Source organism: Ascaphus truei (genome assembly GCF_040206685.1).
Source record: "Ascaphus truei isolate aAscTru1 chromosome 20 unlocalized genomic scaffold, aAscTru1.hap1 SUPER_20_unloc_3, whole genome shotgun sequence".
Lineage (NCBI taxonomy): Eukaryota > Metazoa > Chordata > Amphibia > Anura > Ascaphidae > Ascaphus > Ascaphus truei.
The window spans coordinates 1-13,156 of NW_027453859.1; the positions used below are offsets into that span (position 1 = coordinate 1).

The window sequence follows — 13,156 nt, forward strand, 5'->3', positions numbered from 1 at the left end:
GAGAGGTGAGATAGAGGGTGGGAGAGAGAAGGTGAGATAGAGGGTGGGAGCGAGAGAGGTGAGATAGAGGGTGGGAGAGAGAGGTGAGATAGAGGGTGGGAGAGAGAGAGGTGAGATAGACGGTGGAGAGAGGTGAGATAGAGGGTGGGAGAGAGGTGAGATAGAGGGTGGGAGAGAGAGAGGTGAGATAGAGGGTGGGAGAGAGAGAGGTGAGATAGAGGGTGGGAGAGAGAGGTGAGATAGAGGGTGGGAGAGAGAGTGAGATAGAGGGTGGGAGAGAGAGGTGAGATAGAGGGTGGGAGAGAGAGAGGTGAGATAGAGGGTGGGAGAGAGAGGGAGAGGAGGTGAGATAGAGGGTGGGAGAGAGAGGTGAGATAGAGGGTGGGAGAGAGAGAGGTGAGATAGAGGGTGGGAGAGAGAGAGGTGAGATAGAGGGTGGGAGAGAGAGAGGTGAGATAGAGGGTGGGAGAGAGAGGTGAGATAGAGGGTGGAGAGAGAGGTGAGATGAGGAGGAGCGAGAGAGGTGAGATAGAGGGTGGGAGAGAGAGAGGTGAGATAGATGGTGGGAGAGAGAGGTGAGATAGAGGGTGGGAGAGAGGTGAGATAGAGGGTGGGAGAGAGGTAAGATAGAGGGGTGGGAGCGAGAGAGGTGAGATAGAGGGTGGGAGAGAGAAGTGAGATAGAGGGTGGGAGCGAGAGAGGTGAGATAGAGGGTGGGAGAGAGAAGTGAGATAGAGGGTGGGAGAGAGAAGTGAGATAGAGGGTGGGAGCGAGAGAGGTGAGATAGAGGGTGGGAGAGAGAGAGGTGAGATAGAGGTGGGAGAGAGAAGTGAGATAGAGGGTGGGAGAGAGAGGTGAGATAGAGGGTGGGAGAGAGAGAGGTGAGATAGACGGTGGGAGAGAGGTGAGATAGAGGGTGGGAGAGAGGTGAGATAGAGTGTGGGAGAGAGAGAGGTGAGATAGAGGGTGGGAGAGAGAGAGGTGAGATAGAGGTGGGAGAGAGAGGCGAGATAGAGGGTGGGAGAGAGAGAGGTGAGATTGACGGTGGGAGAGAGAGGTGAGATAGAGGGTGGGAGAGAGGTGAGATAGAGGGTGGTAGAGAGAGAGGTGAGATAGAGGGTGGAGAGAGAGAGGTGAGATAGAGGGTGGGAGAGAGAGAGGTGGGAGAGAGAGGTGAGATAGAGGGTGGGAGAGAGGTGAGATAGAGGGTGGGAGAGAGAGGTGAGATTGAGGGTGGGAGAGAGAGGTGAGATAGAGGGTGGGAGAGAGAGGTGAGATAGAGGGTGGGAGAGAGGTGAGATAGAGGGTGGGAGAGAGGTGAGATAGAGGGTGGGAGAGAGAGGAGAGATAGAGGGTGGGAGAGAGAGGTGAGATAGAGGGTGGGAGAGAGGGTGGGAGAGAGAGGTGAGATAGAGGGTGGGAGAGAGAGGTGAGATAGAAGGTGGGAGAGAGAGAGGTGAGATAGAGGGTGGGAGAGAGAGAGAGGTGAGATAGAGGGTGGGAGAGAGGTGAGATAGAGGGTGGGAGAGAGAGGTGAGAGAGAGGGTGGGAGAGAGGAGGTGAGATAGAGGGTGGGAGCGAGAGAGGTGAGATAGAGGGTGGGAGAGAGAGGTGAGATAGAGGGTGGGAGAGAGAGAGGTGAGATAGAGGGTGGGAGAGAGAGAGGTGAGATAGAGGGTGGGAGAGAGAGAGGTGAGATAGAGGGTGGGAGAGAGAGGTGAGAGAGAGGGTGGGAGAGAGAGGTGAGATAGAGGGTGGGAGAGAGAGGAGAGATAGAGGGTGGAGAGAGAGGTGAGATAGAGGGTGGGAGAGAGGGTGGGAGAGAGAGGTGAGATAGAGGGTGGGAGAGAGAGGTGAGATAGAAGGTGGGAGAGAGAGAGGTGAGATAGAGGGTGGGAGAGAGAGAGAGGTGAGATAGAGGGTGGGAGAGAGAGGTGAGATAGAGGGTGGGAGAGAGAGGTGAGAGAGAGGGTGGGAGAGAGAGAGGTGAGATAGAGGGTGGGAGGAGAGAGGTGAGATAGAGGGTGGGACAGAGAGGTGAGATAGAGGGGGAGCGAGAGAGGTGAGATAGAGGGTGGGAGAGAGAGAGGTGAGATAGAGGGTGGGAGAGAGAGAGGTGAGATAGAGGGTGGGAGAGAGAGGTGAGAGAGAGGGTGGGAGAGAGAGGTGAGAGAGAGGGTGGGAGAGAGAGAGTGAGATAGAGGGTGGGAGCGAGAGAGGTGAGATAGAGGGTGGGAGAGAGAGGTGAGATAGAGGGTGGGAGCGAGAGAGGTGAGATAGAGGGTGGGAGAGAGAGGTCAGATAGAGGGTGGGAGAGAGAGGTGAGATAGAGGGTGGGAGAGAGAGAGGTGAGATAGAGGGTGGGGAGAGAGAGAGGTGAGATAGAGGGTGGGAGAGAGAGAGGTGAGATAGAGGGGTGGGAGAGAGAGAGGTGAGATAGAGGGTGGAGAGAGAGAGGTGAGATAGAGGGTGGGAGAGAGAGGTGAGATAGAGGGTGGGAGAGAGGTGAGATAGAGGGTGGGAGCGAGAGAGGTGAGATAGAGGGTGGGAGAGAGAGAGGTGAGATAGAGGGTGGGAGAGAGAGAGGTGAGATAGAGGGTGGGAGAGAGAGAGGTGAGATAGAGGGTGGGAGAGAGGTGAGATAGAGGGTGGTAGAGAGAGGAGAGATAGAGGGTGGGAGAGAGAGGTGAGATAGAGGGTGGGAGAGAAGGGTGGAGGAGGTGAGATAGAGGGTGGGAGAGAGAGGTGAGATAGAGGGTGGGAGAGAGAGAGGTGAGATAGAGGGTGGGAGAGAGAGGGTGGGAGAGAGGTGAGATAGAGGGTGGGAGCGAGAGAGGTGAGATAGAGGGTGGGAGCGAGAGAGGTGAGATAGAGGGTGGGAGAGAGGTGAGATAGAGGGTGGGAGAGAGAGAGTGAGATAGAGGGTGGGAGAGAGAGAGGTGAGATAGAGGGTGGGAGAGAGAGGTGAGATAGAGGGTGGGAGAGAGAGGTGAGATAGAGGGTGGGAGAGAGAGGTGAGATAGAGGGTGGGAGCGAGAGAGGTGAGATAGAGGGTGGGAGAGAGAGAGGTGAGATAGAGGGTGGGAGAGTGGGTGAGATAGAGGGTGGGAGAGAGAGAGGTGAGATAGAGGGTGGGAGAGAGAGAGGTGAGATAGAGGGTGGGAGAGAGAGGTGAGATAGAGGGTGGGAGAGAGAGAGGTGAGATAGAGGGTGGGAGAGAGAGGTGAGATAGAGGGTGGGAGCGAGAGAGGTGAGATAGAGGGTGGGAGAGAGAGAGGTGAGATAGAGGGTGGGAGAGAGGTGAGATAGAGGGTGGGAGAGAGAGAAGTGAGATAGAGGGTGGGAGAGAGAGAGGTGAGATGAGGGGGGTGGGAGAGAGAGGTGAGATAGAGGGTGGGAGAGAGAGAGGTGAGATAGAGGGTGGGAGAGAGAGGTGAGATAGAGGGTGGGAGAGAGAGTGGTGAGATAGTGGGTGGGAGAGAGAGGTGAGATAGAGGGTGGGAGAGGGAGGTGAGATAGAGGGTGGGTGAGAGAGAGGTGAGATAGAGGGTGGGAGAGAGAGAGGTGAGATAGAGGGTGGGAGAGAGAGGTGAGATAGAGGGTGGGAGAGGAGAGAGGTGAGATAGAGGGTGGGAGAGAGAGAGGTGAGATAGAGGGTGGGAGAGAGGTGAGATAGAGGGTGGGAGGAGAGAGGTGAGATAGAGGGTGGGAGAGAGAGAGGTGAGATAGAGGGTGGGAGAGAGAGAGGTGAGATAGAGGGTGGGAGAGAGAGAGGTGAGATAGAGGGTGGGGAGAGAGGTGAGATAGAGGGTGGGAGAGAGAGGAGAGATAGAGGGTGGGAGAGAGAGGTGAGATAGAGGGTGGGAGAGAAGGGTGGGAGAGAGAGGTGAGATAGAGGGTGGGAGAGAGAGGTGAGATAGAGGGTGGGAGTGAGGTGAGTAGAGGGTGGGAGAGAGAGGTGAGATAGAGGGTGGGAGAGAGAGAGGTGAGATAGAGGGTGGGTGAGAGGGGTGGGAGAGAGGTGTGATAGAGGGTGGGAGGAGTGAGGTGTGATAGAGGGTGGGAGTGAGAGAGGTGAGATAGTGGGTGGGAGAGAGGTGAGATAGAGGGTGGGAGCGAGAGAGGTGAGATTGAGGGTGGGAGAGAGAGGTGAGATAGAGGGTGGGAGAGAGAGGTGAGATAGAGGGTGGGAGAGAGAGAGGTGAGATAGAGGGTGGGAGAGAGAGGTGAGATAGAGGGTGCGAGAGAGAGAGGTGAGATAGAGGGTGGGAGAGAGAGGTGAGATAGAGGGTGGGAGAAGAGGTGAGATAGAGGGTGGGAGAGAGAGGTGAGATAGAGGGTGGGAGCGAGAGAGGTGAGATAGAGGGTGGGAAGAGAGGTGAGATAGAGGGTGGTGGAGCGAGAGAAGTGAGATAGAGGGTGGGAGAGAGAGGTGAGATAGAGGGGGGAGAGAGAGGTGAGATAGAGGGTGGGAGAGAGAGAGGTGAGATAGAGGGTGGGAGAGAGAGAGGTGAGATAGAGGGTGGGAGGGAGAGGTGAGATAGAGGGTGGGAGGGAGAGGTGAGATAGAGGGTGGGAGAGAGAGGTGAGATAGAGGGTGGGAGAGAGAGAGGTGAGATAGAGGGTGGGAGAGAGAGAGGTGAGATAGAGGGTGGGAGAGAGAGAGGTGAGATAGAGGGTGGAGAGAGGTGAGATAGAGGGTGGTAGAGAGAGGAGATAGAGGGTGGGAGAGAGAGGTGAGATAGAGGGTGGGAGAGAAGGGTGGGAGAGAGAGGTGAGATAGAGGGTGGGAGAGAGAGGTGAGATAGAGGGTGGGAGAGAGAGAGGTGAGATAGAGGGTGGGAGAGAGAGGGTGGGAGAGAGGTGAGATAGAGGGTGGGAGCGAGAGAGGTGAGATAGAGGGTGGGAGCGAGAGAGGTGAGATAGAGGGTGGGAGAGAGGTGAGATAGAGGGGTGGGAGAGAGAGAAGTGAGATAGAGGGTGGGAGAGAGAGAGGTGAGATAGAGGGTGGGTGAGAGAGGTGAGTAGAGGGTGGGAGAGAGAGAGGTGAGATAGAGGGTGGGAGAGAGAGGTGAGATAGAGGTGTGGGAGGAGAGAGGTGAGATAGAGGGTGGGAGAGAGAGGTGAGATAGAGGGTGGGAGAGAGGTGAGATAGAGGGTGGGAGAGAGAGAAGTGAGATAGAGGGTGGGAGAGAGAGGTGAGATAGAGGGTGGGAGAGAGAGGTGAGATAGAGGGTGGAGAGAGAGAGGTGAGATAGAGGGTGGAGAGGAGGTGAGTAGAGGGTGGGAGCGAGAGAGGTGAGATAGAGGGTGGGAGAGAGAGAGGTGAGATAGAGGGTGGGAGAGAGGTGAGATAGAGGGTGGGAGAGAGAGAAGTGAGATAGAGGGTGGGAGAGAGAGAGGTGAGATAGGGGGAGGGTGGAGAGAGAGGTGAGATAGAGGGTGGGAGAGAGAGAGGTGAGATAGAGGGTGGGAGAGAGAGGTGAGATAGAGGGTGGGAGAGAGAGAGGTGAGATAGTGGGTGTGGGGAGAGAGGTGAGATAGAGGGTGGAGAGGGAGGTGAGTTAGAGGGTGGAGAGAGAGAGGTGAGATAGAGGGTGGGAGAGAGAGAGGTGAGATAGAGGGTGGAGAGAGAGGTGAGATAGAGGGTGGGAGAGAGAGAGGTGAGATAGAGGGTGGGAGAGAGAGAGGTGAGATAGAGGGTGGGAGAGAGGTGAGATAGAGGGTGGGAGCGGAGAGAGGTGAGATAGAGGGTGGGAGAGAGAGAGGTGAGATAGAGGGTGGGAGAGAGAGAGGTGAGATAGAGGGTGGGAGAGAGAGAGGTGAGATAGTGGGTGGGAGAGAGGTGAGATAGAGGGTGGGAGAGAGAGGAAGATAGAGGGTGGGAGAGAGAGGTGAGATAGAGGGTGGGAGAGAAGGGTGGAGAGAGAGGTGAGATAGAGGGTGGGAGAGAGAGGTGAGATAGAGGGTGGAGAGAGAGGTGAGATAGAGGGTGGGAGAGAGAGGTGAGATAGAGGGTGGGAGAGAGAGAGGTGAGATAGAGGGTGGGAGAGAGAGGGTGGGAGAGAGGTGAGATAGAGGGTGGGAGCGAGAGAGGTGAGATAGAGGGTGGGAGCGAGAGAGGTGAGATAGAGGGTGGGAGAGAGGTGAGATAGAGGGTGGGAGCGAGAGAGGTGAGATAGAGGGTGGGAGAGAGAGGTGAGATAGAGGGTGGGAGAGAGGGTGAGATAGAGGGTGGGAGAGAGAGAGGTGAGATAGAGGGTGGGAGAGAGAGGTGAGATAGAGGGTGCGAGAGAGAGAGGTGAGATAGAGGGTGGGAGAGAGAGGTGAGATAGAGGGTGGAGAAAGAGGTGAGATAGAGGGTGGGAGAGAGAGGTGAGATAGAGGGTGGGAGCGAGAGAGGTGAGATAGAGGGTGGGAAAGAGAGGTGAGATAGAGGGTGGGAGCGAGAGAAGTGAGATAGAGGGTGGGAGAGAGAGGTGAGATAGAGGGGGGAGAGAGAGGTGAGATAGAGGGTGGGAGAGAGAGAGGTGAGATAGAGGGTGGGAGAGAGAGAGGTGAGATAGAGGGTGGGAGGGAGAGGTGAGATAGAGGGTGGGAGGGAGAGGTGAGATAGAGGGTGGGAGAGAGAGGTGAGATAGAGGGTGGGAGAGAGAGAGGTGAGATAGAGGGTGGGAGAGAGAGGTGAGATAGAGGGTGCGAGAGAGAGAGGTGAGATAGAGGGTGGGAGAGAGAGGTGAGATAGAGGGTGGGAGAGAGAGGTGAGATAGAGGGTGGGAGAGAGAGGTGAGATAGAGGGTGGGAGCGAGAGAGGTGAGATAGAGGGTGGGAGAGAGGTGAGATAGAGGGTGGGAGCGAGAGAGGTGAGATAGAGGGTGGAGAGAGAGGTGAGATAGAGGGTGGGAGAGAGAGGTGAGATAGAGGGTGGGAGAGAGAGGTGAGATAGAGGGTGGGAGAGAGAGGTGAGATAGAGGGGTGGGAGCGAGAGAGGTGAGATAGAGGGTGGGAGAGAGGTGAGATAGAGGGTGGGAGAGAGAGGTGAGATAGAGGGTGGGAGAGAGAGGTGAGATAGAGGGTGGGAGAGAGAGAGGTGAGATAGAGGGTGGAGAGAGAGGTGAGATAGAGGGTGCGAGAGAGAGAGGTGAGATAGAGGGTGGGAGAGAGAGGTGAGATAGAGGGTGGGAGAGAGAGGTGAGATAGAGGGTGGGAGAGAGAGGTGAGATAGAGGGTGGGAGCGAGAGAGGTGAGATTGAGTGTGGGAGAGAGAGGTGAGATAGAGGGTGGGAGCGAAAGAGGTGAGATAGAGGGTGGGAGAGAGGTGAGTAGAGGGGGGAGAGAGAGGTGAGATAGAGGGTGGGAGAGAGAGAGGTGAGATAGAGAGTGGGAGGGAGAGGTGAGATTGAGGGTGGGAGAGAGAGGTGGGATAGAGGGTGGGAGAGAGAGAGGTGAGATAGAGGGTGGAAGAGAGAGAGGTGAGATAGAGGGTGGGGGAGAAAGAGGTGAGTTGAGGGTGGGAGAGAGAGGTGAGATAGAGGGTGGGAGAGAGAGAGGTGAGATAGAGGGTGGGAGCGAGAGAGGTGAGATAGAGGGTGGGAGAGAGAGAGGTGAGATGGAAGGAGGGAGAGAGAGAGGTGAGATAGAGGGTGGGAGAGAGAGAGGTGAGATAGAGGGTGGGAGAGAGAGAGGTGAGATAGAGGGTGGGAGAGAGAGGTGAGATAGAGGGTGGGAGAGAGGCGAGATTGATGGTGGGAAAGAGAGAGGTGAGATAGAGCGTGGGAGAGAGAGGTGAGATAGAGGGTGGGAGAGAGGCGAGATTGATGGTGGGAGAGAGAGAGGTGAGATAGAGGGTGGGAGAGAGAGAGGTGAGATAGAGGGTGGGAGAGAGAGGTGAGATAGAGGGTGGGAGAGAGGCGAGATTGATGGTGGGAAAGAGAGAGGTGAGATAGAGCGTGGGAGAGAGAGGTGAGATAGAGGGTGGGAGAGAGGTGAGATAGAGGGTGGGAGAGAGAGAGGTGAGATAGAGGGTGGGAGAGAGAGATAGATGATAGACAAATACAGATAGATACGGATCGATCGATAGACAAATATATAGATGATGTGAGATCGTTACACACACACACACACACACACAAACACACACACACACTGTGCTGCTCTCACCTGGACTGCAGGGAGGTCGACACAGATCCTGATGTGTTTGCAGACGGATGAAAAGAGGCGAACATCCTGATGGGAGGACTGAGGGGGGAAATACGTATAAACACAGTGTGACTCACATACACACAGTGTAATACACACAGTGTGACTCACATACACACAGTGTAATACACACAGTGTGACTCACATACACACAGTGTAATACACACAGTGTGACTCATACACACGGTGTAATACACACAGTGTGACTCACATACACACGGTGTAATACACACAGTGTAACATCCTGATGGGAGGACTGAGGGGGGAAATACGTATAAACAGTGTGACTCACATACACACAGTGTAATACACACAGTGTGACTCACATACACACAGTGTAATACACACAGTGTGACTCACATACAAACAGTGTAATACACACAGTGTGACTCACATACACACAGTGTAATACACACAGTGTGACTCATACACACGGTGTAATACACACAGTGTAACATCCTGATGGGAGGACTGAGGGGGGAAATACGTATAAACACAGTGTGACTCACATACACACGGTGTAATACACACTGTGTGACTCACATACACACGGTGTAATACACACAGTGTAACATCCTGATGGGAGGACTGAGGGGGGGAATACGTATAAACACAGTGTGACTCACATACACACAGTGTAATACACACAGTGTAACTCATATACACACGGTGTAATACACACAGTGTAACATCCTGATGGGAGGACTGAGGGGGGAAATACGTATAAACACAGTGTGACTCACATACACACAGTGTAATACACACAGTGTGACTCATATACACACAGTGTAATACACACAGTGTGACTCACATACACACAGTGTAATACACACAGTGTGACTCACATACACACAGTGTAATACACACAGTGTGACTCACATACACACAGTGTAATACACACAGTGTCACTCATACACACGGTGTAATACACACAGTGCAACATCCTGATGGGAGGACTGAGGGGGGAAATACGTATAAACACAGTGTGACTCACATACACACAGTGTAATACACACAGTGTGACTCACATACACACAGTGTAATACACACAGTGTGACTCACATACACACAGTGTAATACACACAGTGTGACTCACATACACACAGTGTAATACACACAGTGTGACTCATACACACGGTGTAATACACACAGTGTAACATCCTGATGGGAGGACTGAGGGGGGAAATACGTATAAACACAGTGTGACTCACATACACACGGTGTAATACACACAGTGTGACTCACATACACACGGTGTAATACACACAGTGTAACATTCTGATGGGAGGACTGAGGGGGAAATATGTATAAACACAGTGTGACTCACATACACACAGTGTAATACACACTGTGTGACTCACATACACACGGTGTAATACACACAGTGTAACATCCTGATGGGAGGACTGAGGGGGGGAATACGTATAAACACAGTGTGACTCACATACACACAGTGTAATACACACAGTGTGACTCACATACACACGGTGTAATACACACAGTGTAACATCCTGATGGGAGGACTGAGGGGGGAAATACGTATAAACACAGTGTGACTCACATACACACAGTGTAATACACACAGTGTGACTCATATACACACAGTGTAATACACACAGTGTGACTCACATACACACAGTGTAATACACACAGTGTGACTCACATACACACAGTGTAATACACACAGTGTAACATCCTGATGGGAGGACTGAGGGGGGAAATACGTATAAACACAGTGTGACTCACATACACACGGTGTAATACACACAGTGTAACATCCTGATGGGAGGACTGAGGGGGGAAATACGTATAAACACAGTGTGACTCACATACACACAGTATAATACACACAGTGTAATACACACAGTGTGACTCACATACACGGTGTAATACACACAGTGTAACATCCTGATGGGAGGACTGAGGGGGGAAATACGTATAAACACAGTGTGACTCACATACACACAGTGTAATACACACAGTGTAATACACACAGTGTGACTCACATACACACGGTGTAATACACACAGTGTAACTCACATACACACGGTGTAATACACACAGTGTAACATCCTGATGGGAGGACTGAGGGGGGAAATATGTATAAACACAGTGTGACTCACATACACACAGTGTAATACACACAGTGTAACTCACATACACACGGTGTAATACACACAGTGTAACATCCTGATGGGAGGACTAAGGGGGGAAATATGTATAACACAGTGTGACTCACATACACACAGTGTAATACACACAGTGTAACTCATACACACATAGTGTAATACACAGTGTAACATCCTGATGGGAGGACTGAGGGGGGAAATATGTATAACACAGTGTGACTCACATACACACAGTGTAATACACACAGTGTAACTCACATACACACAGTGAAATACACACAGTGTAACATCCTGAAGGGAGGACTGAGGGGGGAAATATGTATAAACAGAGTGTGACTCACATACACACGGTGTAATACACACAGTGTAACATCCTGATGGGAGGACTGAGGGGGGAAATATGTATAACACAGTGTAACTCATATACACACAGTGTAATACACACAGTGTAACTCACATACACACGGTGTAATACACACAGTGTAACATCCTGATGGGAGGACTGAGGGGGGAAATATGTATAACACAGTGTGACTCACATACACACAGTGTAATACACACAGTGTAACTCACATACACACAGTGTAATACACACAGTGTAACATCCTGATGGGAGGACTGAGGTGGGGAATATGTATAAACAGAGTGTGACTCACATACACACGGTGTAATACACACAGTGTAACATCCTGATGGGAGGACTGAGGGGGGAAATATGTATAACACAGTGTGACTCACATACACACAGTGTAATACACACAGTGTAACTCACATACACACAGTGTAATACACACAGTGTAACATCCTGATGGGAGGACTGAGGTGGGGAATATGTATAAACAGAGTGTGACTCACATACACACGGTGTAATACACACAGTGTAACATCCTGATGGGAGGACTGAGGTGGGGAATATGTATAACACAGTGTAACTCACATACACACAGTGTAATACACACAGTGTAACTCACATACACACGGTGTAATACACACAGTGTAACATCCTGATGGGAGGAGTGAGGGGGGAAATATGTATAAACACAGTGTGACTCACATACACACAGTGTAATACACACAGTGTAACTCACATACACACGGTGTAATACACACAGTGTAACATCCTGATGGGAGGACTGAGGGGGGAAATATGTATAAACACAGTGTGACTCACATACACACGGTGTAATACACACAGTGTAACATCCTGATGGGAGGACTGAGGGGGGAAATATGTATAACACAGTGTAACTCATATACACACAGTGTAATACACACAGTGTAACTCACATACACACGGTGTAATACACACAGTGTAACATCCTGATGGGAGGACTGAGGGGGGAAATATGTATAAACACAGTGTGACTCACATACACACGGTGTAATACACACAGTGTAACTCATACACACACAGTGTAATACACACAGTGTAACATCCTGATGGGAGGACTGAGGGGGGAAATATGTATAAACACAGTGTGACTCACATACACACGGTGTAATACACACAGTGTAACTCATATACACACGGTGTAATACACACAGTGTAACATCCTGATGGGAGGACTGAGGGGGGAAATATGTATAACCACAGTGTGACTCACATACACACGGTGTAATACACAGTGTGACTCACATACACACGGTGTAATACACACAGTGTGACTCACATACACACGGTGTAATACACACAGTGTGACTCACATACACACAGTGTAATACACACAGTGTAACATTCTGATGGGAGGACTAAGGGGGGAAATATGTATAAACACAGTGTGACTCACATACACACAGTGTAATACACACAGTGTAACATCCTGATGGGAGGACTGAGGGGGGAAATATGTATAAACACAGTGTAACTCACATACACACAGTGTAATACACACAGTGTGACTCACATACACACGGTGTAATACACACAGTGTAACTCACATACACACAGTGTAATACACACAGTGTAACTCACATACACACGGTGTAATACACACAGTGTAACATCCTGATGGGAGGACTGAGGGGGGAAATATGTATAAACACAGTGTGACTCACATACACACTGTGTAATACACACAGTGTAACATCCTGATGGGAGGACTGAGGGGGGAAATATGTATAAACACAGTGTGACTCACATACACACAGTGTAATACACACAGTGTAACTCATACACACGGTGTAATACACACAGTGTAACATCCTGATGGGAGGACTGAGGGGGGAAATATGTATAACAGTGGGACTCACATACACACACTGTAACTCACATACACACGGTGTAATACACACAGTGTAACTCACATACACACGGTGTAATACACACAGTGAAACATCCTGATGGGAGGACTAAGGGGGGAAATATGTATAACACAGTAAGACTCACATACACACAGTGTAATACACACAGTGTAACTCATACACACGGTGTAATACACACAGTGTAACATCCTAATGGGAGGACTGAGGGGGGAAATATGTATAACACAGTGTGACTCACATACACACGGTGTAACACACACTGTAACTCACATACACACGGTGTAATACACACAGTGTAACTCACATACACACGGTGTAATACACACAGTGTAACATCCTGATGGGAGGACTGAGGGGGGAAATATGTATAAACACAGTGTGACTCACATACACACAGTGTAATACACACAGTGTAACTCACATACACACGGTGTAATACACACAGTGTAACATCCTGATGGGAGGACTGAGGGGGGAAATATGTATAACACAGTGTGACTCACATACACACGGTGTAACACACACTGTAACTCACATACACACGGTGTAATACACACAGTGTAACA

At 51.1% G+C, this 13,156-nt stretch overlaps 1 protein-coding gene across 10 annotated transcripts in view; it reads right to left on the reverse strand.

The window, feature by feature from the left end:
* Positions 1-8,139: 8,139 nt before the first annotated feature.
* The window catches only part of PHF1 (PHD finger protein 1), a 65,186-nt gene continuing 60,169 nt past the window's right edge, over positions 8,140-13,156 (reverse strand). For 7 of the 10 annotated variants that reach the window (XM_075580915.1, XM_075580910.1, XM_075580922.1 and 4 more), the window contains one exon: positions 8,140-8,238. In XM_075580915.1, coding sequence (XP_075437030.1) covers positions 8,157-8,238 — 82 coding nt within the window. In that variant the 3' untranslated portion in view covers positions 8,140-8,156. Of the gene's footprint in view, positions 8,239-12,059; positions 12,078-13,156 lie in introns of those variants that run through there. The other 3 variants (XM_075580914.1, XR_012790600.1, XR_012790601.1) reach the window with 3 other exon arrangements.